The sequence below is a fragment of the Lepidochelys kempii genome, chromosome 2 (genome assembly GCF_965140285.1).
Source record: "Lepidochelys kempii isolate rLepKem1 chromosome 2, rLepKem1.hap1, whole genome shotgun sequence".
Classification (NCBI taxonomy): domain Eukaryota; kingdom Metazoa; phylum Chordata; order Testudines; family Cheloniidae; genus Lepidochelys; species Lepidochelys kempii.
In genome coordinates, this window is record NC_136381.1 from 43,841,878 (window position 1) to 43,869,370 (window position 27,493).

At 40.7% G+C, this 27,493-nt stretch overlaps 1 protein-coding gene across 1 annotated transcript in view; it reads left to right on the forward strand.

The window, feature by feature from the left end:
- Positions 1 to 27,493, forward strand: part of CDH17 (cadherin 17) — a 61,360-nt gene that overhangs the window by 10,025 nt on the left and 23,842 nt on the right. The window contains exons 2-6 of the mRNA XM_073329319.1: positions 17,459 to 17,560; positions 18,526 to 18,663; positions 21,525 to 21,663; positions 24,813 to 24,971; positions 25,965 to 26,164. Of these exons, the coding sequence (XP_073185420.1) occupies positions 17,459 to 17,560; positions 18,526 to 18,663; positions 21,525 to 21,663; positions 24,813 to 24,971; positions 25,965 to 26,164 (738 nt within the window). The remainder of the gene's footprint in view (positions 1 to 17,458; positions 17,561 to 18,525; positions 18,664 to 21,524; positions 21,664 to 24,812; positions 24,972 to 25,964; positions 26,165 to 27,493) is intronic.

A 27,493-nucleotide genomic window follows, 5' to 3' on the forward strand; every position in this document is an offset into this window, starting at 1 on the left:
ACACTTACTGCCAATGTGTTGGAACTTTCTGGGATTACTCATAGATCCCTTTGATTACATCTAAATGTGTCTTCTTGGCCTGTCTGGACTACACAAGACCTTGGATGCAGCTGTTCTTTAATGGTACCCCTTTGGTGCCAAGTATTAGAGGTTTGATTCCTCAAGCACACTCTATCACCTGGGTTAAGAGATGGGAGATCACAGGCCTTTTTGTCAAATAGTATTTCCACTTCCACTTCTGACTTTCTTTTATCTTCCATACGGTTTCATTATAATTAGATTTCATCAGGTTATCAGTAATTGGTAAATTAGAGCTGATCCTTCTTCCCATTAACAGCTGAGCTGGAGAAAAGCCATTCTCCAGGGGTGAACTTTGGTAAACCAGTAACGCTTTATACAAATCTCTCCCGCTGTCAAAAGTTTTTTTCATAAGGTTCTTTATTGTTCATATAAACCTTTCCACAAGACCATTTATTTGGGGGAGGGGGTAATTTGGATTTGATGTTTTGTGATGAAAATCCCAATCTATGGCAAATTGCCTAAAATCTGCAGTGGAAAATTGCAGCCCATTATCACTAAAGACTCCATCTGGAATTCCATGTCTGCAGAAGATTCCCTCAATGCCGGCCTATCACAGATTTACTATTAGTACTGTGCAGTGTACAAATATCTGGATACAGAGAATAATAATCTGTGATTATTAAATAATCCTTTGATTGCCAGGTAAATTGCTGACCTTCTCATAAGGCCTTTGTGGAACTGGATGAGGTCTCAGTGGTTCTGTTTGTTGGCCTGGCTTGTATTTAAAGCATGAAAAGCAGTTTCCTACCACGTTAGTAATGTTGTGATTGATCCATGGCCAGTACAGCATCTCTCATGCTCATTGTTTGTACTTCTCAGTTCCTAAATGATCCTCGTGGATCTTTTGAAGCATTTCTTTTTGAAGGCTCACTGGAATTACAATCTTACTGCCCTTGAAAATCACCCCATCTATCACAGTAAATTCATGTCTGCAGTTCCAATAGTCTCATATACTTGGACAGCAACTGCTTATTTCTTCAGGCCACCCTTTAATTATCACTTCTTTAAGGATTAACGATTCATCTTTCTTTGACTGGGGACGTAGCATCATTTCAAGAGCTAAAATCTTCCTCTTATCAGGTTTTACACCTTCTTCAAACTTAAAGTTGTTATACATATCCAATGCTTTCCCCCCAACAGCATGCAAAAAGACTGATGATTTCACTTTATCATTTTTCTCCTCTGCCCCATGGCTGCTAAATACAATTTAAATCTCTGTCTGAATTTTTTCCAGTTCTCTGAAACATTGCCTGACAATTGCAGACTGGATGGAGCTTGCAACACATCCATTTTTGGCTTCCTCCCCCCCCACCCATTCTTAACACGGTCAAACTACTACTGTGCTCACCAAATACATGCAAAAGCTTCTGTGTCTGGTGTAGCACATGCTTCTCTGATGCTTCCCTTAAGTTAACACTTTTTTAAATCTCATTTTAAAGCTAATCATTATTTTTGGGGCCTGACAATTGATATAATATATTAAATGTCATGCTTTGGATGTGTTGAAAGTATTCCTATAATCTGTCAGCTAACGTAAATTATATTAGTAGAAGTTATTTTAAGGCAAACTAGAAACCATTGTGTTAAACAATGCAAAGGCAATTTACAATTTTGTATACCATACGCAGCTCAGTTACTTTTCTCCAGTCAAAATAGTTTAAACTTAACACTATTGGAAATGTGTTTAACCATAAGGAGAAAACACTTCACAGCAGGAAGGTTTCCTGTTCCACTTCCTTAGGACCTAATCTTGCAAATTTCTGAGCTCTCTCAGTATTAGCTGAAGTGAGTACACTCAGCACCTTGTAGGAGACACATGGGAATTCATAGGATCAAGCCTATAATGAGCTGTGTAGCCTGATTTAGGGCGTACTGATAATATGAATTGAATGTATCAATTTAATTTCTATTTTAATGTAATTTTAATTAATTATTAATATTAATAATAATTAATCATTAATATTAATTAGTATGGTTAAAGGCTCACCAATCTGTTTGATCAGAAGATAAAAGTTCTTGTCCCAAATCAGGCTCCACAGAATTTACAAAGGACCCTTGGCGGTATGACAGGAAGCTCACACCGAGACAGATATAGCCTTAAAGACTTTTTATTCAAATCAATAACAGTAAGCAAATGGTAAAATACCAGAGTTACAAAGTTACAATTGTATTACTGATATTCAAAAGATACATATGATAATATAGTATTATATGCAACAAAGCTTTGGTTAATACACCCTTCCTTGATAACCTGGTGGTAAGAGACACAAGACCAGCCTTGCAGTTCAGGTTTCTCAATTCTTGAGTGAGGGATGCAGTGCTTAGAAAATGCTAAGAGCTATCAAAGCTGACTAGGGTTTACTTGACAAACTTAAACTTAAAATCAAAACCTAATAAACAAACAAAGAATAAAACTTAGGGAAACCAAGCCTAGCCTAGTTCCCTTGAAACTTAAAGTTTAAGAAGAACAAGTATAGCCTACTAATAGTAGCAGTCATCATAAATAGATAGAATCGATAGAGTAGAAGTAGAATAAGTAAGAATAGAAATGGAGTACTCTAGTGAGGTGGGTTACCTCTTTTATAGAGCAAGTGCCGGAAATCCTTCCTCCTATACCCAAATTTCATTCCTCACCCACAAAATGTTAGGGTATGCTTACTCCATAGGCTAGTATGTATATGCATATTGATGACAGGTATATACGCACATAAGTTTCCTTGTGGCGTACCTGTTAAATCTGTGGGTACAACACTGAAAAACCCCCTGTGCTGTTCTCCATTGTCTATTGGTCTAGATAAAAGGTCATAGACACAGGCGTGGGTACTTAGCTATTTAGGTAACAAGATATAGGTCAACTTTGCTTTGTGAGTAAAAGGTCTTAATATAGATCTGCTAACTTTGCCTTAGCTTAACATACAGGATATGGCCTGTAGGTCTCTTGCATTACAGCCAAACTTACTTTAATATAAATTTATAAACCTGTTACAATACATCAAATACTTAAACTATAAGAAAATATATATATATATATGCAAGCAAGCAGGTTAGTCCTATAGGCTACAGCTGCTGTTCTTTGTTTTTATAGATGTACTAATAAAGTGTGCCTGATCCCCCTCTGCACTGTAACCTCCCCTCCCCCGCAGTGGAAAGTCCACTAGGCAAGGTTTTGCTAGCACAGAATATCTGCAAGTTCCCCCCTGCTGGGACTAGCTCAGCGAAAGAAGTGGTGGGCATTGACTCATTGCACAACAGGATGGCCAAGGAATGCTCTGATCCAGTTTCTTCCCATTGCGGGGTTACCTCGGGCGGCTCTCGGTCAGCTGCGTGGTGTGGGTGCTAAAGCAGGCTTCCTGCCTGTCCTGGCACTGCGGACCGTGCTGCGCCCCAGAAGTGGCAGCAGCAGGTCCAGTTCCTAGGCTGTTCCCAGTTCCCACCCCGCCTCCACCTTGAGCACTGGCTCCACAGTTCCTGGCCAATGGGAGCGGGCGGGGGGGTGGTGCCTGCAGGCAAGAGCTCCACGGAACCGCTTCTGCGTCTCCACCTAGGAGCCAGACCTGCAGCTGGCTGCTTCTGGGGAGCAGCATGGTCCACAGTGCCAGGACAGGCAGGAAGCCTGCCTTAGCACCCCTGCTGACTGGGAGCTACCTGAGGTAAGCCCGCATCCCAACCCTGTGCCCCAATCCCCTGCCCCAGCCCTGAGCCCCCTCAAGTCTGGAGTCCCTTCCCGTACCCCAAACCCCTTATCCTCAGCCCCACCCCAGAGCCTACACACCCAGCCCAGAGCCCTGACCCCGTCCTGTGTCTCAACCCCATGCTCCAATCCCCTGCTCCAGCCCTGAGCCCTCCCAAACCCAGAGCCCCTTCCTGCACCCCAAGTCCCTCATCCCTGGCCCTACCCCAGAGCCTGCACTCCCAGCCCACAGCCCTGACCCCCTCCCATACCCTAACCCCCTGCTCCAACGCAGACCCCCTCCCACACCCTGAACTCCTCATCCCCAGCTCCGTTGGGTCGTGGGCATCAACAATTTTCTTCAACTGGGTTGCCAGAAAAAAGTTTGAAAACCGCTGCTCTAGTGTCTATATTCATACCCAGAAGGCTGACAAAACCTGCTGTCTGTTACACTGGTGTAATCTCCTTGAAGTGCACTGCTGCATTCAAGCAGAATTTAGCCACATGGCTGTATTAAGGCTTGAGAAGCAATGAAGATGTGAGTGTATATTAGTTGACAAATGCATACTGTGTCTTAAATTACTGCCTATTTGCCTTACAAAGTAATAGACTATGACTAGAGCTGGTTCAGCATTTTGTGTCACAATAATTTTCCCAGCAGAAAATGCCCTTTTCTGCAAAGTCAAAAGTGTCCAATGGGAAAATCGGAATGGCGGCTCCCAAGCTGCTGGACTAGAAGGCTTTCACCTGCTGACAGAATGTGAAATTGACAACAGACTTCTAGGAGGCCTGATGAGGCTGAGTGCCCTGACTCTGCTTCAATGCTTCGCCCCCAGCTTCAAGGCCAAAGAGACAGACCACTTCAGTTCTCTGCCTCTCCGATGGGGGGCTTGTGAGGAGAATGAGCAGCTGGGCTCTCTGCTTCACTGGCTGCTGGAGATGGTGGGGAGGCAGAGCAGAAAGTGAAATTGACAAGACCCTTTCTTGTGGGCAGCCAGGAAACTAATTTTTTTTCTTGAAATCCCTTCCCACAAAAAAAAAAATTGTTTTTACTTTTTAATCTTGATTTGGGATGAAACATTTTTCAAAACCACAACATATTTCACAGGAAGGTATTTCCATTATCTGGCCAGCTCTAAATACAATGATCACAAAGTACAATATGCTAAAGATGTGGAGGTTACATTAATTTTCATCAGCCAGAGTGTTTGTACTTATGACTTCCATCTGAGTAAAACTGGAGGCAGAGAATGAACTAAAATAGCTGCATTACTAATCTTTGAAAATCCAGAGAAAGTGAATATAAAATATATCCTGGTATAGCTAGCCCAATAACACAGATCTTTACTCACATGGGTAGTCCCACAGGATCTCACTCAATAGCAGGGATACAGTCAGCCACAAAAAACTGGGTATTTACCAGACGGTAGTTAAAATTATTGTGGCATTTGTGGCATTTTCCTGTAAGTATGGGAAATATTGCAAATGCTACATTAAATGATGTCCACTTTAAATAACTGCAAGCATAAATGTGCACATAAATAGAAAAGAAAATCATTAGCATAAGGGCCTCACCCTGTAAATGCATACCTCGGGAATAGGCCTTGATCACAGAAATAGATTATTTGAGTTAGGCTAGGCCTATACTGTATAGAAATTCTCTTACAATAGATAAAATTCCGGCTGAGAATTTATCCAATTATTGATTTGTTTTTTATGGTTTAAATACCATTTACTGTTATGTTCTTTAAAGCATACTGCCAGTACCCAATAGGGCTCAAGTCCACATATAGTAACCCTGCTAAAGAGCATAACGTTTCAGATGATATGCACAGCTGCACCCAGAGCACACATTTCCACTTAGATTAGAAGCAACAGGATTGATAAGCAGATATTTTTCCGACGGAAATGAATTTATGTCCATTATTCTTAATGGAACACTCACTGAAATAAGCGATGAGTTGGCCATTTACGTTTTCAATACCTTCATTGCAGTTCAGAATTCCTGTAGGTATACACCCCTCAGGCAGGGATGAATCAATGTGCACTCAGTGCACCTACACAGGGCCCCCATCTCAGGGGGACCCCTGACAATCAGATTTGATGGGGGGGAATCTTGTGATTTTTTTGAAGCTAACCCAGTGGCTCAAACTGGTCTCTTGTAAAGGTGATGGAAGCTCTGTTCCCATATTTAATTCTTAGTATAGTTTAGTAGATTTATACCAGTATGATGAAAATAAATCAAGCCATTTTAGAAGACTAACCAGAATGCAATTGAGATGAACCCATCAGAGTTTTGGATTGACCCATTGCTGTCACTCTCAGAGCCAGGCTTTGATGTTTATAGTGGGTAACAATATTACAGGTTCCACCCAAAGGTAATTAACCCCTGTCTACTGTGATCATTCTGCTACGCATGGTAACAGGACTAGGATTTTGGGGAGGGTCAGATAAATGCTTCTTTGGGGGCAACCCTAATCTTAATGAACTGGGATTAGCATAGAGGACTCCCTTGCTCTACGACCCATGCTTAGTCTGCTAGTCCAGGCTGTCTCTTATACCATTACATTTTAGATCTTGTGGCTAGAGGTTACAGGGGTTGCTCAACAGAGGAACATCTCAACTGCAAGCAGCGAGGTGGGAAAGGAGCTTGGGATGCCTTTAACCTCTAATTTGGCCTCAAACCTCTCCTTCCTAAAAAGATGGGCTATTTTGAGTTCCCTATGTAAATCAAAAGACCCTGTGGCTTTAGGTCTCATGGGTCCCGAAGTCCAGACCTGGGCAACTAGTGGAGCTATGCATATCCCATGATCTTTAGGAAAATTTGCAGTGGCAAAATTTCAACCCTAAAGATTAGTTTGCATTTTGAGGGCTATTTTGATGAGGAAAAGGAGGAGAGGGTCACCTAGGCATTTAGGTCACCCAAATCAAGGACTGCTCACAAGCTCTGGATGTCCTGGATCCTAAAGGCCAGCTGCCCTTGCATTTTCAGTGGTGTACATTATTATAGTCAAATAAATATAAATGAATGCCAGTCTCAGTTCACTAGATCATTTCTGGTCATAATATAAAAACAATGAGGAGTCTTTGTGGCACCTTAGAGACTAACAGATTTATCTGGGCATAAGCTTTCGTGGGCTAGAACCCACTTCATCAAATGCATGGAGTGGAAAATACAGGAGCAGGTATAAATACATGAAAAGATGTGAGTTGCCTTACCAAGTGTCTTAGTCTCATGCCCAATACATTTGTTAGTCTCTAAGGTGCCACAAAGACTCCTCGTTGTTTTTGCTGATACAGACTAACATGGCTACCACTCTGAAACCGGTCCCAATATAATATCTCTGCTTTCTAAACAGGATTAATCTAGTGTAACTGGGAGCAGGAGCTTCCCCCTTTTTTTGTTCTGATGCTATATTATATTTCATGATATGTCTTGAATCTCACTACATTTGGAGACATCTTTTCATTTATGAAAAATGCCTAGTAGCTGCAAAATGTTGCCTCTCCAGCATATAGGAACAAAAAATATATATCATGGTTTGGAAATATGAGCTGGTAATAAACTTGGAACTACACAATTCATAACTGATATGCATACTTCACTCCAAGTGCAGACTAGAATTAGACAGAGGTCACATGAATGTTTCAAGAAAATGAATTTCTCTAATGCACAGTGCTGCCGTTCTGTGCAACTTCAATCCGAAACACAAGCTTTTAATCTCCTTTGGCGCTCTTACAATAAATAGTGTAAATAACAGTAGTCACTGGAACATGCACTATTTATTCCAAAAGAATTATTTGGCTCCATTACATGACAACCTACATGGATAATAAGAACAACTAAAGTCTATCACCTCCTTCTTTGGTGCCGGCTCACTGCACATCATAATGAGGCTACTATAAAAGAAATGTGCTCCACAACACATTTTGAAAAGCAACAATAATCTCAGTATAAGCAGAGAAGAAAAGATGCTGTGGGTACAGAGGTCCATCCAATTGTGCAAGAGGAGGATGTACAACAATGATATCAGTTTAACTGAGGAGAGTAGTAAAACTATAAAAGAAAATGGAAAAGCAAAAGAGAAGTAGAGGAGTGGGAGGAACGTCAAAGGTGAAAAATGGATAGGGTGAGGAGGATATGAGCAAAGATGTGGGAAGTGCTATCTCTGGAAAAACTGACTCACTTAACAATGAATCACATAATAAATACCTAAACACTTGGCTTTTTTTCATCACATTTGTTGAAAGAAACAGCTGGATCAAGAAACCACCCTCCCTACCGAGTTTCTCCTTGTTTCAATTTAATCTGTAGCACCATGTTATGACTGCTGAAAAGCCTTAAGTGCTTCTGGACTTCGTAATGTTTTTGACATCATGACATTTTTTTTTTTGTGTGGGTACAACCAGGAGGCAGTAGCTTTGCACCCAAGAAATTACTCCGGTCAGGGAAAGACAAAGGGGTGAACAGACTTTGCTGGCAATATGCCATGACGTCTAAAAAGTACATTACAATCAACAATGAACATTTTTCTAAGCTTTCACTGGATATGCATTCAGTTAAACAGAACTTGCAACTTAAGTCTCTGGAATAGCATCATCTTGTAGCTCCTGATAATAGGCATCTTAGAGTTCTAGGGCCAAAGCTGACTCTCACACCAGTGTAATTTAATTTAATTCAAGAGTTATTCTGAATTTATATCATCGTAAAAGAGAATTAATTTTGACACTCAGTCTTTTGTTTATGTGCACCTGATTGTTATAGTCAGTGAGACTTTACTGTTTTGAAATATAATGCATCATATTGAAAATAGCTTTACTGTTTTATTCACCTGTGACTGCAATAAAAAAGACTCAAACTTTGTGTAAGACACTTGACTTCAAGCTATTTACACCAGGAATGGATTTGTCTCACTCATATAATATATATATTATACTACTTCTAAGTAGTTTGAAGAGAGATCTAATAGATAAAGGAAGGAGTTGGTTTTGTATTGTGCTCTAAAGATAATTTGCTCATAAGGTGCAGCTTTTGAGGGGATCAGCATCCTTTGTGAGTCTATGGGTACATGACACTGTACACTTTGTGCTGGAAAGCATGTTAAAATCTATAATAAATCAAAACTCTCTTCCTTCAGAAATAAATATTAAAATATTTATTTCAGGTTGAGATTGTGATCTGGAGTCTAAACAAAAAGCTAACCTTTTATAGCACTGTACATCATAAAGTTGCAATTGATTTGAAATTTGTTTTTTGAAAATATAGAGTAGGAACTCAGGAAATGCTTCAGATATTACAGAAATAATAAAGCAACAAATAAGAGTGTGATAGGATATTTAGGAAAGCTAAAATGGAAGTTAAAATCTGGATAACCATTAACATCTGCATATTTGCTTCAAAATATTGGACAAGAAAGTAAACTTACTGTGGACTCAAAATATATGAAATAAAAAGCAAATTAAGAAATTAGACTAAAAAGAAGACAGAACACCACATGGTAGAGTTTTAAAAACTGCTGTTCCTCCTGAATAGAGTTTCACTATTATTTGATTTATTATTTGTATTGCAGTAACAACTAGAGGCCCCAACTGAACTCAACACGTCATTGTACTAACCGTTGTACATACAAAAAGTAAAAGATATTCCTTGATTTGAAGCATTTACAATCTACACAGACATGAAAGGCAAAAGGCGGGATGAAGGAAATATTATCAACAATTCCAGATGGAATTAAATGACTTGCCCAAAGTCAAGCCCATGGAAATCTGTGCCAGAGCTAGGATTTGAACCCAAATAATCCAAAGTCCCAGTCGGGTGCACTTTTACTAGTGAACAGACTCTCTTCTCTCGGATTTGATCAACAGTCACAAAGACAGGTCACCTTCATGTCCAAGTTCTTGTCTTTTGACCTTGAGTCATCACTGTTACTCACAAAGTGACAGAGAGAGTATCTCCCCAGAAGGACAGTGCCCTTTGTACATTCCTTTCCAATTCCTCTCTTACAGATAGAGGCTGAGAGGAGAAATCATTCTTATCTATATCATTCCTAACTAGTTACCCGTAGCTCCTTGCACTCTTATTCAAAAGCAGAATTCAGTTTGAAAATCCGAAGTTAAATAAAAATGCTTAAAGAGGAGTAGGTTATTTCATGGATATCCTACTTCCTGTCATAGCTGCCATTTCATGCCACACCTAGTCATTATGGATCAATAGTAATAAAAGTAGTTAATGTTTGAGCCAACCTGCAGGGAGAATCTGAAAAACCATAAACTGCGCATAGATACACAGAGAGACATCATTAACTGCAGCAGGTGATTCCAAAGGCTCAAAGAAGGAAATATATTTTAGAAAGAAACAACATTTTCATACTAAAGGTAAGGGGTGATCTAACTAACATTTATTTGGAAGATTTTTAAGTGCCGAAGCAAGGGAGTTGGGTTTTTGGTGATGTCAGCAACTTGATGGCCTGCACTTTTTCTTGTCTTGGAAAATGGATGGCTGTATTGCTACTGTTAGAATCGGTTTGTATCTGATGCAGATCAATTTTCTCCTTCAAGGCAAAGTGGTTTATACTTTAAAACTTGAATCTCTAAAACAAAAAATACAAAGCAGGCATTTCAAATATGTTCTTTTAAAAACTTTTCATGTAATCAGATACTTTTAACTCTTCATCTGGAAATATGTACTATACTCACAGAGCGTTTATTACCAAAAGCTGCTTGTATATTTGCATACTGGATACCCTAGAGTCATATATATTTCATTTTTAAGTGTTTTTAGACAGAGGATCCATAAAAAAGATCATTAGGGATATATAAACTGGTTAGGAAAAGAGAAGTGGGTGAAATGAACTAGTTCAACCCTCAGCCTGGATCTCAGCTGTCAAACTCTCCATTTTTGTGTGTGTGTATTAGAAAGAGCTTAGGTAGGTATTGCTCCTTGTGCTTACCCCTAAACTGTTCTTGTATGTTAGCTAAAACCCTTCTCTAAGTCTCAGCAGGTTTTGCATTCTATACTGGAACAGGTGAGTTGGATCAGTTGGACTCATGATTTCTGAGGTTTCCTGGATGATAGGGAATTGTGCATTTCAGGGGCTTCTGACTCCTGGGAATGCCAGAGTGTAAGAGATCTGGTAAGAGCCTCTAGCCACCTGAGAAATACTGGTCCCACCTCACAGTGTGCAAGGTTATGATGAAGAAATAAGCACTGATCAAATCTCTGTTCTAGGTTTTATCAACTGGTACAGTGACCTGTTTTATAAATATTTTTGATAAGGAATTATATTAAATTTGGAGGAAAAATAGGCCTTTCCCAAACTATAACTTACCAAACCAATGTATCCGTCATATTACTGTACTTCTCAGTCAAGCTGGGATAGGTTTAAATCAGGGATCGGCAACATTTGGCATGCGGCCTGTCAGGGAAAGCCGCTGGCAGGCCGGGACGGTTTGTTTACCTGCAGTGTCCGCAGGTTCGGTCGATCACAGCTCCCACTGTCTGCAGTTCGCCGTTCCAGGCTAACTGCCTTCTCCTGTGAATTGTAGAGGAGAAAACAGAAGAATTAAATGGGATGGAAAAGCCCTAAAAGCAGGAAATCTAAAGAGGGCTCTGCCTCCACAATATGTTCTTCCTTCCCTGTGGTTGGGGCTTGGTAGCTTAAGGTTGTGTACTGGGGAATGGGGGAGAGCCAAGATGCAGAGGTGCTGAATGCTCACGACTGCAATATGAATTATCAATGGAGAGGCTACCATGACTTTTTGCAACATTAACTTTCACTGTGCATCAGCACTGCTTTACAGAATTGGCCTAGTTCTTTAAGTGGAAGTGTTCTAACCCAAGGAGAAGAGAATTTCATTTCCATCAGTCCCTTAGATTTACGACAGGAAGTGATACACACAACTGAGCCCACAGTTTTCAAAGCTGGGTTCCTTGTGATGGGCTCCTGAATAGTGACCTTAAATGTAAGAGCGCTGAACTGCCCCGGCTGTCATTGAGAGTTATGAGTGCTCAGTTGTTTTGAAATTCGGGAGGCTTTAATTTAGCATTAATTTAGGTGCCTATATATGGATTTGGGAGCTTGACTTTTGGCACCCAGGTTTTAAAAGTTTGGCTTAAACCTTTATTTATAAATAAATGGAATGAGAATTCTGATGGACTAAGATAAATGGATTGTAAACTATTATGTAATCATTCACAGGAGCCAAAATAAAAGAAATCAAGATGTTTAAGCTCTGTGGACTTCATCTACTCTATCTCCTGGTATTTCACCTGGTGAGTGATTGCTTTTTCCTTTGTTTAGTTGGTAAAAACCCATGAATATCAACAGATGTATCCAGGCCCTTAAACTATCTTTCATAAATGGCATTTCAGTATACAAGTACGATGGGCAACATATTTTATATAGAATTTTTATAATATGGACAGTGGACAAAAATCCTGGACATTCATGTTCTTATTTGAAAGATTACAATTAATGTCAGTCATTTAAAAAACAGTTTGCTGACAAGCTTTAAATAAAAAGATCTTCTTATACTTCTCCTATAGTAACTGAATCTGCTAAGGAAGAACGATTAAGACATGGTGTCGTATTTCTCTTTGCTGTAGCTGAACCTCACATTAATAAAGATTTGAAAATGATTCCACCCTACATCATCAAACAGTGATGACTTTTTACACTAGTTTAGTGCTATGCTCTGTATTATAATTTACACTTGTACCGTTATATAAATGCATTTTCCTAGGACATACAGTGCTATATCATTTAAATCATACCTATTATTTATTTTACTTAACTTCATTTCTCCACTTAAATCAATTTGCAGTGGCTTATCTATGGCCTAAACCTTCAACCTTTACACATATGAGTAATCCCCATTTATGGGAGCAGGCCCATTGAAGTAAATGAAATTACTGATATATGTATAGGCTGAAGGATTGGGGCTCTAAGCTGCATTTGTAACTAACATAAAGTATAAAAAAGTCATATCTAAACCTATAATAAAACAATGCCTCCCCCCACAATATGGAGACTGGTATAACCGTTACTCTCATAAATCCTGTTGTCCTCAGTAGACTACTTGTGTGAACATAGGATTGCAAGACTCACCCTATGTTCCTTATTGTACTTCACATTTTTATTGCCAATGGGTGCACCTATAGAATTCCTGAAATTGTACTGCAATGGTTATAGTTAGTTTGTACAGGACTGTAGCAACTGCCAAACAGAAACTAGACCAAAGAGGTAAACAGTTCTTCCTTGTTGGTTCATGAATAATGATTCACAACATACTCATGCATTAGGAAATGTTTATAGCTCACATAAAGCAGTTTTAATTGACAGGATGAGATAGCTGTTGTTTGATACAAGAGCTAAACTTTGAACCCTACAGTTAGACTGCACAGTATTAGCCTTGTTCCTTCAGAATAGGCACATCATCCATAAAACATGATAAAGTAAAATCCCTCCAAAACCAATGGCCAACAACAATAAAAAAAAACAGTTTACAATCTATCAGGCTGGATTCTGCCTCCTTTGCTTTTGTTGAGAGGGATCTCGAGTAGCCCTTCTGAACTCCCTGAGCCTACTTGCACAGTAGGGCACAAACACTATGTAAGTAAAGGTGGCAGCTCCATGGTCATCATTCTGCCTCAGCAGGAGCCACTGTAAGCTGAACTTCACCTGAAACACAGCACAATAGCATTTCATGGTAAATTGTAGTGAGTCCTCTGTCATAGCCTGTATAAAGTCTTTCCCTGAAAAGTAAGTATGGAAGCATGTACTTTGAATACACTTGTCTTGAATACTTTGAATACAGCTGCACTTTGCTGCATAATCCCCAGGGGCTAGATCCATGAAGAGAACTTAAGCTCAGTATTGGTCCACTTTGTATAAATAATTAAATATTCAGTGGGCCAGAGAGCATGACACCAGTGTTATAGCCTAGGGGTTGGGGTACTCATGTAGGAGGCAGGAGACTCAAGTCCTTGTTTTAATTATTTATACAAAGTGGAAGAGTTTCAAGGGGAGAGGTTGAGAGAAAGAGCCCCACCCCAGAATATTCCATAGCTCAGTGTTTAGGGTACTTTCCTGGGAGATGTGGGAGCAAATCATGCAGAGCGGGATAGGAAACTGAGAATGCCTATGGGATTGAGCCCTGCAGGCAAGATAGGCAGGGAACACCTAGTCTGAGGATCCTGCCTGGGATGAGGTATGAGATAGGTGTCAGGATTTATTCAGGGGGCTGTGTGCAGGCTCACTGACAGATTCCAGATGTGTGTGGGGGGGGCATTATGGCAGACATTTGGGTGCTTACTTTAGGTGCTTACATGCTTAGGTGGCAGCTGAGCGAGGGTTTTGAGGATCTAAATTTTGGACATAGGCACCTACCACAGTAGTTAGGCACCTAAATCCCTTTGTGGCTCTAGCCCTGTGATTCTGGATTTCTGTTGTGAATTTCTCCACAAAGGACTGGATCTTATTTATGGTGGAAGGCATCCAACAGACAAAATTCACTCACCAGGCTTATCGCCACAGGGAAAATGACCAGCAGTACACAGCAGTATAATTATACCACTATAGATATGCTGGTATAATTCCATATGTGGACACACTGGTCTGGAATAAAAGTGATTTTATTCCAGTAGCATTATGATGCAATCTTTAATTACACAATCACATACTATTTTCCTGCCTCATTCAATGCATAGGTTGGCCAGTGCCCACTTAATGAACAGCTATTCAATATTTTGATTTATCCTCAGTGTTCAAACTCTGCCCTGAAGACAGAATTATTAATTTTCTCATGGGCTTTTCTGTGGCACTGATGCTTTTCACAACTCCCCTGTGAGGTGTGGTGGTTTTACAGATGAAGAGTTGAGGCATAGAAAGATTAAGGTCAAAGTCTCCACTAATTTTGGGTGTCCAATTTGAGATACTTAGGACTTATTTTTTCAGAGTACTTAGCATTACGTAGTACTTAATATGATCAAAACACAGCTCCCAATGACTTCAGTTGCAACTGTGAGTGCTCAGCACCTCTGAAAGTCAGGCCCCAGAGTCTCAAGTTGGGCACCCAGAAAATGATGAACATGCAATTAGTGACTACCCAAGTGAAAAGTTTGGTTTAAGTGACTTGTTTAGCCTCACACTGGAATTGTGTGGCAGAGGCAGGGCTAGACTCCAGCTTTCACGAGTGGCATTCGACTGCCTTAGTTATGAGACCCTAATTCTCTGCCTCATTCACTACACACTTTCCAACTTCTGCAACAAATGAGTCAGGGAGTCCCACAGACAACAGCCGCCTTCCCTGCACAACCTTGATTCATCCTCAAAGCAGATCCAGCCAGTGCACTGAAAGAGGCAGGATTCTGTGGAAAAAACAGTATGTAATCATGAAATTAATTAGAGGCTATCATAATGCCTATGCACAAAGGAGTTGAACTGTGGTTGCCAGGCAACCTTTATTCTGGCAATTCCTAACTTTTGAGTAACTTTTAACATAGTTTTTTGTGTGTAATTTCATATAAACAACTCCCATGGTGTTATGTTTTTATTAAGGAAATTGTATTGACATCACATACCATGTCCCTACTTTAATCAGATACCATTATGATGATCAGTTGTTCTGTGTTTTCCCTGGCAAAACTAAAATAAAGGTAATGGTAAGGAAATGACTTGCACTATGGATATTCTAAATGTTTGCACATTATTAATCTATTAAAAGCACTTTTTAAAAATGGTCTATAAATTTTGGAGCTTACTGAAACATTAATGTGTATATGTTAAAAGCTGCTTCAGAAAACTGGTTTTATTTAATTTTTTTAATAACGCAGCAACATATTAGAGCAGGAAGCAAACTTTGAACAGCATGTCTGCTCCTAGGGAGCTTTGGTCATAACCACAAATGTGCTGGAACACTGACGTTTACAATGAACATCAATCCCATTAAAAAGACAATAATTACTGCAGTGTATTTACATTATGTTCTCAGTAGTGAAGTACACAGGGAAGACTATCGCTGTACAGGCTGTAGTCTAGGTTTGTCAGCCAGTGAGATGAAGACAAGTCAGTTTTGAACAAGAAGAAATAAAGAATATGAATATCAGAAATCAGGTGGCAGAATCCACAGGCACACACTGTGAAGGGTATTGGTCATCATTTTGAAAATCATTTTTCCTCACTGTTTGTAGTTAAGAACCACCCTTTGGAAACTTGGTAGGCCCTGGCCCGTTCTGCTCTCAGCTCAACCCACTGGCATATTTTGGGCAAGACTGTCACTTGCCCTTACATAGACAAGCAGAGGAGTGAGGGGCATAAACCCTGATCCCCCCCCCCAAAAAATCTCAGAGATTTTTGCCTTCCATTTAGCACAGTTTGAAAACTGTCACCTCCTGCCAGGAGTTGGCGGATTGGAAGCTGCTGGGAGAAGCCCGGCCCACTTGGGCCCTTGGCTCTTCATGCTGAAGGAGCCCAATGCCAGCCAGCGATGCCCTCTTGAGCCAGCTGCTGTCTCTGGTTCTGCTGCTGCTCCACAGCAGTGAGCAAGCCCATTGGGGAGCATCTCATAGCAGCTGGGCTCTGTTGGGGAGAGGCAAGAGTGTGTCAGGGGCACAGCTCAGAGCTGTGTTGCCCGCCATGCTTGGGGAGCACCCACCCATACAGAGGTGGCTGGCTCAGAAAGCAGGGCAGGGAGGGTATGAAGAGCCAGGGGCCCAAGCAGGCCAGGTGCCTCCCATCAGCTTCTGATCCGCTGGCTCCTGGCAAGAGGCAACCGTTTTCAAACTGTGGGGTGTGCCCCTAGGGGGGTGTGCCCCACAGTTTGAAACCTCTGTGCTAAATGGAAGCAGAAATCTGAGGGGTGGGCAATGTGACCCTGCATGTCCCACCCCACTTTGCTTCTAGGGGGTGCAAATATGCTTGATCACCCCAGGTGCTAAAAGGCCTAGTTACAGCTCTGACTAGATGTATGGTCTCAATCTAGCCCTCATTCCTTTTGTGCACACAAATTGGTTCCTTTTGCAAGCTGAGCATGTGATATTTAATTAAGTAATATATTTACTTTGGAAAAAGGCAGCATTTAAATATTTGTTTTGAAATAGAATTTTAAAAAATAACATCAATTTAAAAAAATGGATCTACATTAAAAACCAGCATTAGAAATCATTAAAAATACATTAAAAATCTAGATTAAAAGCCAGCCATTCTCAGCAATGTTCACTTTACATTATTTTAGTGCAAATTTTTTTTAAAACAGCATCTTTTTTTATACTGCAGTGATGATAGGGCTACTGTTGAATTGCAACTAGCATAGAAAAGATATTGAGTACTTGTGGCACCTTAGAGACTATCCAATTTATTTGAGCATAAGCTTTCGTGAGCTACAGCTCACTTCATTGGATGCATACTGTGGAAACTGCAGAAGACATTATATACACAGAGACCCTGAAACAATACCTCCTCCCACCCCACTCTCCTGCTGGTAATAGCTTAACTAAAGTGATCACTCTCCTTACAATGTGTATGATAATCAAGTTGGGCCATTTCCAGCATAAATCCAGGTTTTCTCACCCTCCGCGCCCCCCCCACCACAAACTCACTCTCCTGCTGGTAATAGCCCATCCAAAGTGACCACTCTCTTTACAATGTGTATGATAATCAAGGTGGGCCATTTCCAGCACAAATCTTCCTCCACTTCCCTCCTGCACAGGCTGCGTGCCATGGTATGAATGAATTGTATATCAGTGGACCTCTGCAAGACATGACCTTTTCTGTATCAGAAGGTACAACTGGAGTTCATGTACTATACCAGGTAATCATTAACTCTGAGTGTTCGCTCTTTGTTCAAAAGACCCATCCTATGCTCATTGATATCCATGAGAGTTTTGCTGTTGATTTCAATAAGAACAGCAGCCCCAAAGATGTGTTATGATAGAAACTTTGACTTTTATTATCTGATAATTTAGTGCCTGCTGATAAAATGTAAAGCATCAGCCTCTCTCAAATAAGTTCCAAGAGGATACTTCTAAAATAGTATATTGCTATAATCAGCATTCCTAGAGGATGAATTTAAGAAATTACATGCCGTTCATGTTCAGTCCATCAGACAAAGGCATAACAAGATCCAGTGGCTGAAAGCTGAAACTAGACAAATTCAGACTGGAAATAACACCTACATTTTTGACAGTGAGGGTAATTAACCATGGGAACAATTTACCATGGGTGGCGGTGAAGTCTCCATCAGTGGCAATTTTGAATTTAAGATTGATTGTTTTTTAAAAAGATTTGCTCTAGTTATATAACAGGTCAGATTAGATTATCACAATGGTCTGTTCAGCCTAGGAATCTATGAATCTGTGAACTGCATTCTACCTGATTTCCTTTCCTTTAGAGATTCCCTTTACCCACAGTGATAGTCACTCCAAGTGTCACGAGCTTTGTTTCTAGTGAAAGATGAATAGCAGAGCCAATACTCAAATAGATGGAGGATGAGTGTGTTATGTTTTTTCCATTCCTGTACTCAAACCAGCCTCCGTTTTAGACAGATGTCTGCTTTCCCCCTTACTGCATCCTAGAGCTGGGAAAGTAATGTTAACAATGATTCATCTACTAATTTAAGACAGGGAAAACACCAATGCGTTTGCATATCATTTGCCCACTCTAGCAAGGAGCAATGTTGACAAGGAATTTAAAAAAATTGTGAATTAAATAAGTTAAATTCTCTGAAATATTCCTGAAAAGGAACCTCTTCCCCTGACTTTTTTCTTTACTCTCTAGTTTACAATGGAGCCGCCTGCTGTCAGTTTGAGACTGTCTGGTGAAAAAGATGGCGTCATCAAGATCGCGTCAAAGAAAGGCTATCTCTATCTCAACGGATCTCTAGACAGGGAAACCAAAGCAATCCACAGGCTACAGGTGAAATAAATGAGAAATAGAGCAGGCTGAAAAAGGGTTGGGGAGGGTTATTAATTAATTTATTTTTTTGCTGAAATTTGAAATTAACACATCAGTTGAAATTTCCTCCCAACCTCTGTTGCCAACTAATTCATTGCCAGTAGAGAGTTTGACTCCAGGACATTTCTCCTCATCTGGCAGCATGGGGACAGCTAGCTATGTTCTTTTCGTTTATTTGAGTGCTTGTTTCCACTTTTAGAGTGGAGGGCTACTGTCATCAGAGGAGAGGGATTGGGACACTGAAAATGTGTTCTGAATGCTTCATACTTGGACAAACCTTTTACAAATGATCCAGGTATGACTGTACTAGAAGCAGGGCTGGGAGTGCCACTTATCACTATGGCTGCTTGACCCTTCCATTATAAGATCCTGTTTTCAGTGTCTTATAACTTTGCCCAATTTTAACCATTTGGGTTGAAATTTTTCATGCTGGGTGTCGGCCCGGGGCTGATTTTTTGTTTTTTAATTTCAGCCAGTGTGGTTCAGCTGTTTCCAAGAACAAGGGTAGGGAAAGAAATTGTTTTGCCCATGTTAAACATTTCTGATGTCCTTTTCTTTGAACGGCATTAGTGGCTCATGCTTTGGAGCAGGGGTTTGAAATTTATCAGGGGGAAAGCCTTTGTGTCAAGCATTTGCCCTAGGTCATCCTCGGGAAAATCTGCCCAAATTTGGACAAGTTAAAAGCCTCTGAAAAGTTACAGTTTGCACATGCTCGGTAGAGACATCTGCCATTTTAACAGCTGAAGATTCCATCCATGTTCAAGCCTCTCACAGCTCCTAGAGCTGACCACACTCCACATGCACCATCCTCCCAGAGTGCCCGAACATGCTCCAGGCCAGCAATACAGGGGTGAAACTAGAATTTCCTTGTAATTACTGCTCTAGGGCAGGGTGGGGCCAGGCACCAGAACTCAGAGCAGGGAGCCTGTCTTTCTTGTCCTCTCATTGAGCCCCTGGCTGGTATCCAGGCAGCATGGAGGAGGATACTGTCTAATTTGAATACAAAGGGGAGAGGACCTGGATTGTGGGGGAGGAGTGAATGAAGTAGATTGGGCCAACGAGTCTGATAAGAGAGACTGGAGGTGGGGAGAGAAACTGGGACAGGGAGTTAGGGGGAGAGGGACTGGTTGGGTGAAGAGACTGGGACTGGGAGCTGGGTGGGGAGGCTGGAAAAGTTGGATGGGGAGGCTGTGACTGGTTGGGCAAGGAGACTGGGACTAGGAACAAGTGTGGGGGGAAAGTGGGGCAAAGGGAGACAGATCTCACAAGGAGCTGGGTGCAAGGGGAGAACTGGGACTGTCTGAGCAAAAGAGTCTGGGTCTAGGGGCCAGGGAGAGAATGTGGGGGAGACTGAGATTGGACAAGGAGACTGGGGTGGGACACTGGGACTGGGAGGAAGCATGTGGGGAGAGACAGATCAGATGAGGAACAGGGAGGGAGGAACTGGGACTGGTTGAGGGAGGAGACTGTGAGTAGGGAGAGGGGATATTGGGACTAGGTAGGGGAGACTGAAACTTACACATAGATCATGGAGAGGGAAGATTAGGAATGGACAGGCAAGGAGACTTGGACGGGGACGAGAAGCCTGAAGAATGAGACTGGGCCTGGTAGGCAGGGAGAATGGGACTTGGACAAAGCAGCAGGGCTGGAGAAGAGATAAGACCGGGATAGGTACAGGTTGGAGGGTATGGGGCAGAAGGGGTGAAGCTTGGGGGAAAACAGTCAGAAGAGAATCTGTGTCCACAAGAGCACACTCCCCTCCAGAGCCTGGAATGGAACCCAAGTTTCCTGAGTCTCACCATTCCTCTGCTATAAGCAAATATCTGTGAAACCCTCTGCAAAGTGTTGTTTCATCCCTCTTCAGTGCTGGCTCATAGAGAGAATGGCAACTTACTTTGCTATCAATTACTCTGTTAGCTCAAGTGGCAAAGGTCTGTGCTGGGGTCATAAGTTTCCAATTCAGTCGATGACCAATGTGGGTGTCAGGCTGATACACAGGAGGGAATTTTTTTTTTCAGTTTGCTTTTTTAAAAACCAGGCAGGCAGCTGACAAGTCAAAACATTCTGTATTGGTTCTACCAAAATCCTTTCCACAATTTTTTTTAAAGATTTTTCAAAATGAACCCCTTCCCCCCGTCCCCCTCACCCCCGCAAATGCCAAAATCTCAAAAATGTTTATGTGAAGGAAAATCCCATTCCCTGACAGCTCTACTAACACACTGTTCTGTCGCTAATTCCTCAGGCTGACCTTGTGGCTCAGTTTACTTTTTCTGGCCACTTGCAGAATAGCATACTCAAGCAGACACATACTCATGCTTTTGTCATTGTGGTATGGAAAACATCCATTTCTATATGAAGAAGACAAGCATTAAGGAGTCGCTCCTGAACGGTGCTGAGCACTTTGCCCTGGTCCAGCACCTTCCAGACCTAAGACCTACCTGGTCTCCACCATGGAGATCAGACGGCTACTGAAACAGGTCACTAACATCAGGGGCTACTTTATATCGTTGGTATACTGTGCAATGAAAACCATCTGATGAACAGTGTCATGACTAATGAAGCTTAAAATAAAACAACTATAATAAGGGTATATGCTAATGATGCTCCATTCCAGTGAAACTCACTTTGAAATGAAGTGGAACCAAGATTTATTGAGTGTATCTCAGCAGTTGCTGTCATGACTGTTATGGAGTCTCATCTTCACATGAAAATGATCAGGTTCAGACTGTTTTTACTCTTCAGCTTTAACATGCTGGATACAAATTTCCAAATCACTTAAGTGAAAATCTTTCCTGGCCATTTCTTTTGCTTTTCAATATTAGGTGGAGGCTCTGAATGAAGTGGGAGAGAAAGTGAAAGGTCCCTACTCTATTACTATCAATGTTCAGGATATTAATGACAACCCACCAAAGTTTGACAAGTCAAAATACAAAGCAGTAGTATGGGAGAATTCCTGTCCAGGTAAAGGCCATTATCATTAATAATTAATATTATTATTGTTACTATTTAAAATGTATACCGTGCCATTTAATGAGCATTGTGCAATATAGTAGATTGAAAATGCTAAACAAAGAATAGCACCTTGTCACAAAGGATATCACAAACTAAAGGCATGACTGGGTACAGTATAATACAAATAGCACATAGGTAAACAGAGTGGTTTGTGTCTATCACAGCTGAAATGTTTCACAGAACTTTCCACATTACAAACATTATTTAGTAAGTAAATATCACTATCCCCATTGTGCACTGCTCATGGAAGCTGAAGCTAAAAGAAGTTAAAAAACATGCCCATGATCACACGGAAAGTAGGTGTTACTAGGGATCTAAATTATTTAGATCTTTATAGATCACCCTAGAGGGGGCAAAAAGATGCCACTAGAGCTGTTAGATAATTGGTGCTTTATATTTCCTGTGGCAAAACACTGCCCAGAAAGCGGGCTGCACCATCAGTAGTTTCCAAGTAGTTTTGTTTTGCAGTAAACCAATTTAGAAGTCATAAAAGTATGGAAACCAGTGATAAGAGCCAAGAGAATGGAAAAAGAGACATAACCAGCTATTAACACTGTGATCATGGAACCAAAAAGGAGCTTTTAGTAAAGTACAGGAATCTGTGGCTCAAGCAGGCAAGAAAGGAATGCAATAGTTCTTGAAAAGAAAAGGCGTACCTGTGGCACCTTAGAGGCTAACAAATTTATTTGAGCATAAGCTTTTGTGAGCTACAGCCACTAGCTCTTAATATTCCACATTACGCTTTTCACAAAAAAGTCTATTATACATGTCTGAAAATGTTTGTTCAACCAGTTTTCCATCGGAAAATACCATTTTGATTGAACTGAAAATATTCACAAAATCATATCAAAATTCAATGAAATTTCCTGCAAGAAAAATGTTTCCCAAAGCAAAATTTTTTCATTTGAACATTTTTTTTTGCTTTGGAAAAATTTAAAAATTTAGTTTAAAATGAAATTTTTATTTTGAACTTTATTTTATGTTCTTCATTTTAAAATTATTTTTACATTACTTAATGAATGTCAGTGGTAATGGTGCATAATATGATGTCATATATTTTCATGTCATATTTTGACAATATAATAGTCAAAAATTTTATTCTTAAAAAATTATGGGACCTGTTACGTAACAGACTGAAAAAAATCAAAAGTGTCTGTTGTTTGTATTGTAGTGAAAAGGATCAAACTGTTTTGTAAACAGAGGTAAACACTGAGATGACAAAGTTTGCTGATAATACAAAATTACTCAACACAGTTAAGTCCAAAATTGACTGTGAAGTGTTACAAAGGGTTCTCACAAAACTGTGTGACTGGGCAACAAAATGGCATGTGAAAATCAATGTTGATGAATGCCAACTAATGGACACTGGAAAACATAATCCCAACTATCCATATAAAATGATGGGGTCTAAATTAGCTCCAAGAAAGAGATCTTGGAGTCATCGTGGACAGTTCTCTGAAAACATCTGGTCAGTGTGCAGCGGCAGTCACAAAAGCGAACAGAATGTTAGTAACCATTAGGAAAGGGATAGATAACACAACAGAAAATATCATAAATCCACAACATAAATTCATGGTGCACCCACATCTTGAATACTGCATGCAGTTCTGTTCGCCACATCTGAAAGAAGACATATTAGAATTGGAAAATGTACAGAGAAGGGCAACAAAAACAATAAAGGGTATGGAACAGCTTCCATATGAGGAGAAATTAAAAAGACAGACTGTTTAGCTTAGAAAAGAGATGACTGAGGGGGGACATGATCGAGGTCTATAAAATCACGGATGGTGTGGAGAGAGTAAATAAGGAAGTGTTATTTGCCCTTTACCATACTGCAAGAATCAGAGTTCACCCAATGAAATTAATAGGCAGCAGGTTAAAACAAACAAAAAAGTACTTCTTTACACAGCACAAAGCCAACCTGTGGAACTTGTTGCTAGGGAATGTTGTGAAGGCCAAAGTATAACAGGGTTCAAGAAAGAATTAGAAAACGTCATGGAGGATGGGTCCATCAATGGCTACTAGCCAAAATGGTCAAGGATGCAACCCCATGGTCCGGGTGTCCCTAAGCCTCTGACTTCCAGGTGCTGGGACTGGATAACAGGGGATGGATCACTCAACAATTGCCGTGTTCTGTTTATTCCCTGTGAAGCACCTGGCCCTGGCCACTGTCAGAAGATGGGATGCAGGGCTAAATGGACCACTGGTCTGGCCCAGTACGGCTGTTCTTCTGTTATGTTTTGTTACAAATATGAGACACTTTGATCAAAAATAAACTAAAATGTTTCAATCTGTACGAAGTAGTATCTGCCCTTAATTAAAAAAAAAGACATGTCCTGTTATATTAGGACATGAGTGGGTATGTTATGGTATGTCATACTATGCACTATTACCACTGACATGTCATTAAATAATGTACAAATAATAAAAATGTAGAAATGGAAAAAAATACATTTCAAAAGACATTTCATTTTGATGTGAAATTTTTCCCAAATTACATTTTCCCAAACGATTTTTTCTTTGAATTGCCATTTTGCAGGAAATTTCAAAAGTATTTCTTTTTGTTCTGGAACAAAACCAAATTTTGCTATGTCAACCTTTTCCATGAAACCAAAATCCCAACTTGTGACCAGCTATAGTGCAGAACAGCCTCTTTAATGGTAACAGTTCTAAATGCAGTAACAGTGTTGCATGTTCTCTAAACACTCTGTGATGGATTATTTGCAGAAGCACCACAATGTGGCACTAAACTACCCAAAGAGAGCTGTCAGAGAATCCCCCCTTCCCCAGGAACTCTGTGCAGGTGGAATGCCGGCTGAGATGCCACTGGCACACCCTGCATCAGCCAGTCCCCAGCTTAGTGTAAGGGGAAAGCGGCAGCATGTCAGGGGCGCGTCAGAGGGGGTGAGGGACCTTACTTATGCCAATGATGTAAATAAAGGCTGCTCTGTGCAACCCTAACTTGTACAGGACATGTGAGGCCCTGAATCCGGGAGCTGCAAGCACATCCCCCCTTCAGCTGAGCTGCACATGCATGTATTAGAGCATCAAGGCCCTTTCTCCATTCTCTTACTGGCTTTTCTTCTATATCCAAACAGGCAAACCCTTCATGTATGTCCATGCCACTGACCATGATGATCCTACAACTCCCAATGCACAGCTGAGTTACAGCATTCTCCACCACTTCCCCAACCCTTATATTCAAATGCTTTTTCAGATTGACAACGTAACTGGAGCAATCTCCACAAGTGAGACTGGTATGTAAAATTCTCATTAGTATTGTTATTGTTTGTATGTTAAGCACCAACTACGAGTTCCATGCTGTACGTGACACAAAATAACAACAGTTACTCCTGACTTGAGGAGTCTATAGACTAAAAACAGAGAGCACAGGGAAACCCAGAAGAGAGATGACTTAGGAGGGGTTTTCCTTAACTATTTATTTAAGCCTCTTCTTGTGATCGTTGTGGAAGGAGTGGGTCTAGAAGGGACTTGAATCAAGATTAAAGAAGAAAGCTCCTTTCCAACCAATCCCCAGAATAAAGTTAGCCCATGGAACATATTTTTTAAAGGCCTGCCCTGATACTGAGAGGTATGGAGCATTTGTGACTGAAGTGAATGGGAGCTATTTACAGAACTATAGTCTCATTTGCTGTTATTACTATTATTAATTATTTTTTATTTTGGTAGTGCCTGGGATCCCATTGTACGAGGTGCTGTACAAACACAGAACAAAGAGACAGCCCATGTCTTAATGAGATTACAATCTAAATATGCTGGAACCAGTACTAGTTTAGGAATTTGTCATGAACAGGTGTATCTCCAACTATGCAACTCCACATTTGATTTTTAATTTTTTTTCTGAGAGTGTATCTCTCAAAACAGTAATTCTCAACTTTTTTGGAAATTGAAGCAATTTAGCAGGCTAAAAGTCTTATCCAACTCCCAGTGAAATCAATGGAATGACTTCCACTGACTTCAAAGGGAGTTTGATCAGATCCTAAAACATTACCTGTACTAGCTAGTACCCATTGCCTCTCTTGGAGTGCCGCTTTTGCCTATTTCCCAAGTTCTAACACAGAGACTCATCTTTAAGTTCATGAAGAGAAGCCTAGACTAACAGTTGTAAAAGCAAGATACCTCAATGGATGTATACAAAGCAGAGGTTGGGATTTCTCTGCAGCTAAACAAGGTACCCGTAACAGAGCTTTTGCTTAGTTTCTCTCATGTCTCTTTGTTTTGTTCTCTAGGATCTCGTTTATTAAATCACCAAGAGCAGGATATGTTCATCCTTGTTGTCACAGTGAAGGATTTGGCAGGAATGTCAGAGAACGCTTTAACCAGTAACATTGACGTGGAAATAACTGTGAAGGAGAACCTTTGGAAGGCACCTCCAAATGCATCTATCAAAGAAAACTCTACTGAGCCTCATCCCATCTATATCACACAGGTAGGAACTAGAAATAACAGAAATAACTGATGTCAGGGCATCTACAAGCCCTAAATGTTCCCTGCCACCTGCAGGATCTTCTTCCAGTTATCAAGACTTTGGTATATCTTCTGTGTTGGATATTGCTGTCCATGGGAGTTTGGGCTGAGGAAGGACTGAGTAAAAATGGAATATGGATTTCAAGATTTGGCCCCTTGGTCATATTTTACATAAACTGGAAGAGGGTGTTAGTGTGGATTTCCCTATAATATCCTTATTATGGAATGGATGCTAAGGAGATGATTAAGGTACAACCCAGACCAATGTCAATGTCACAGTGACACAAGGATTTTCCTACTCAAGTTTACAGAAAGTGCTAGTCTTGGTATCTTCTGTGAACTGCAGGCAATGCATAGGGAACTCTGCTGATGTACAGAAAACTCTAAGGAACAGAAAGGATACTCATTCCGAGGCTGTTTGGCACAATATGAATTACAAAAGCAAGAGACCATTGATGTAATAGAGAATTAGTCTTTTAAAGAATGCAGGGAGGATTTTTACAGATGGGGAATACAACAGCTGGGAAAAATATGGGTAGTGCTAGGTACTACCACCGGGAATAGTAAATGTAGGGCTTGATTGTCTCTCTCACAGACAGACTCATGGGAGGGTGCCCAGCAGGGAGGAAAACTCTCTCAAGTTCCCCTTATGGAATGTCCTCCAACTTCTTCAGTTGCAGGGTTGGTTATGCTCACCCCCACTCACCCCATCCATGAGGAAACAGTAGGGTTCAGCCCCTAAAGTCCCTGGGAGGTCAGCTGGAGGCATCGGGCAAGGTTAGCAGAGATTTTGTGCCTCTCAACTGGATCTGGTGTTCCCGCTTCCCCACACTCTCTGGCAGTTCCAATACAGCTCTACCGGCAGACACACTGCAGCCTACAACCCCTACTTAAGGTAACTGAGGCTGCCTCCCACCCTCCACGTGAGAGTTTGGGAGGAGACTAACCATGCATGGATCCCAGTGTGTCCATGGAGTTTTAGAGGTAAGTATTTGCCCTAAACCAGATCTAGTGAGATACAGTGCAACCATTACCTTCACAATAGCGAGAAAGGACTTAAGATCAACTTTCTGCCCTCCTTCAGATTCACATATTTCCTATAATATCACCCACCTCCTCTGATATTCTGCAGCACAAATGAAGACTGGGCTGATTATACTGGTATGGCCATAATGACATCAGTTAATATTAACTAATAGGCAAACACCCAGAAATATTTGTGCTTAGAAGTTCACTTGGCATTAGATCACACAATGTACTGATGCTTAGGGTATTACAAGATTATTCATAC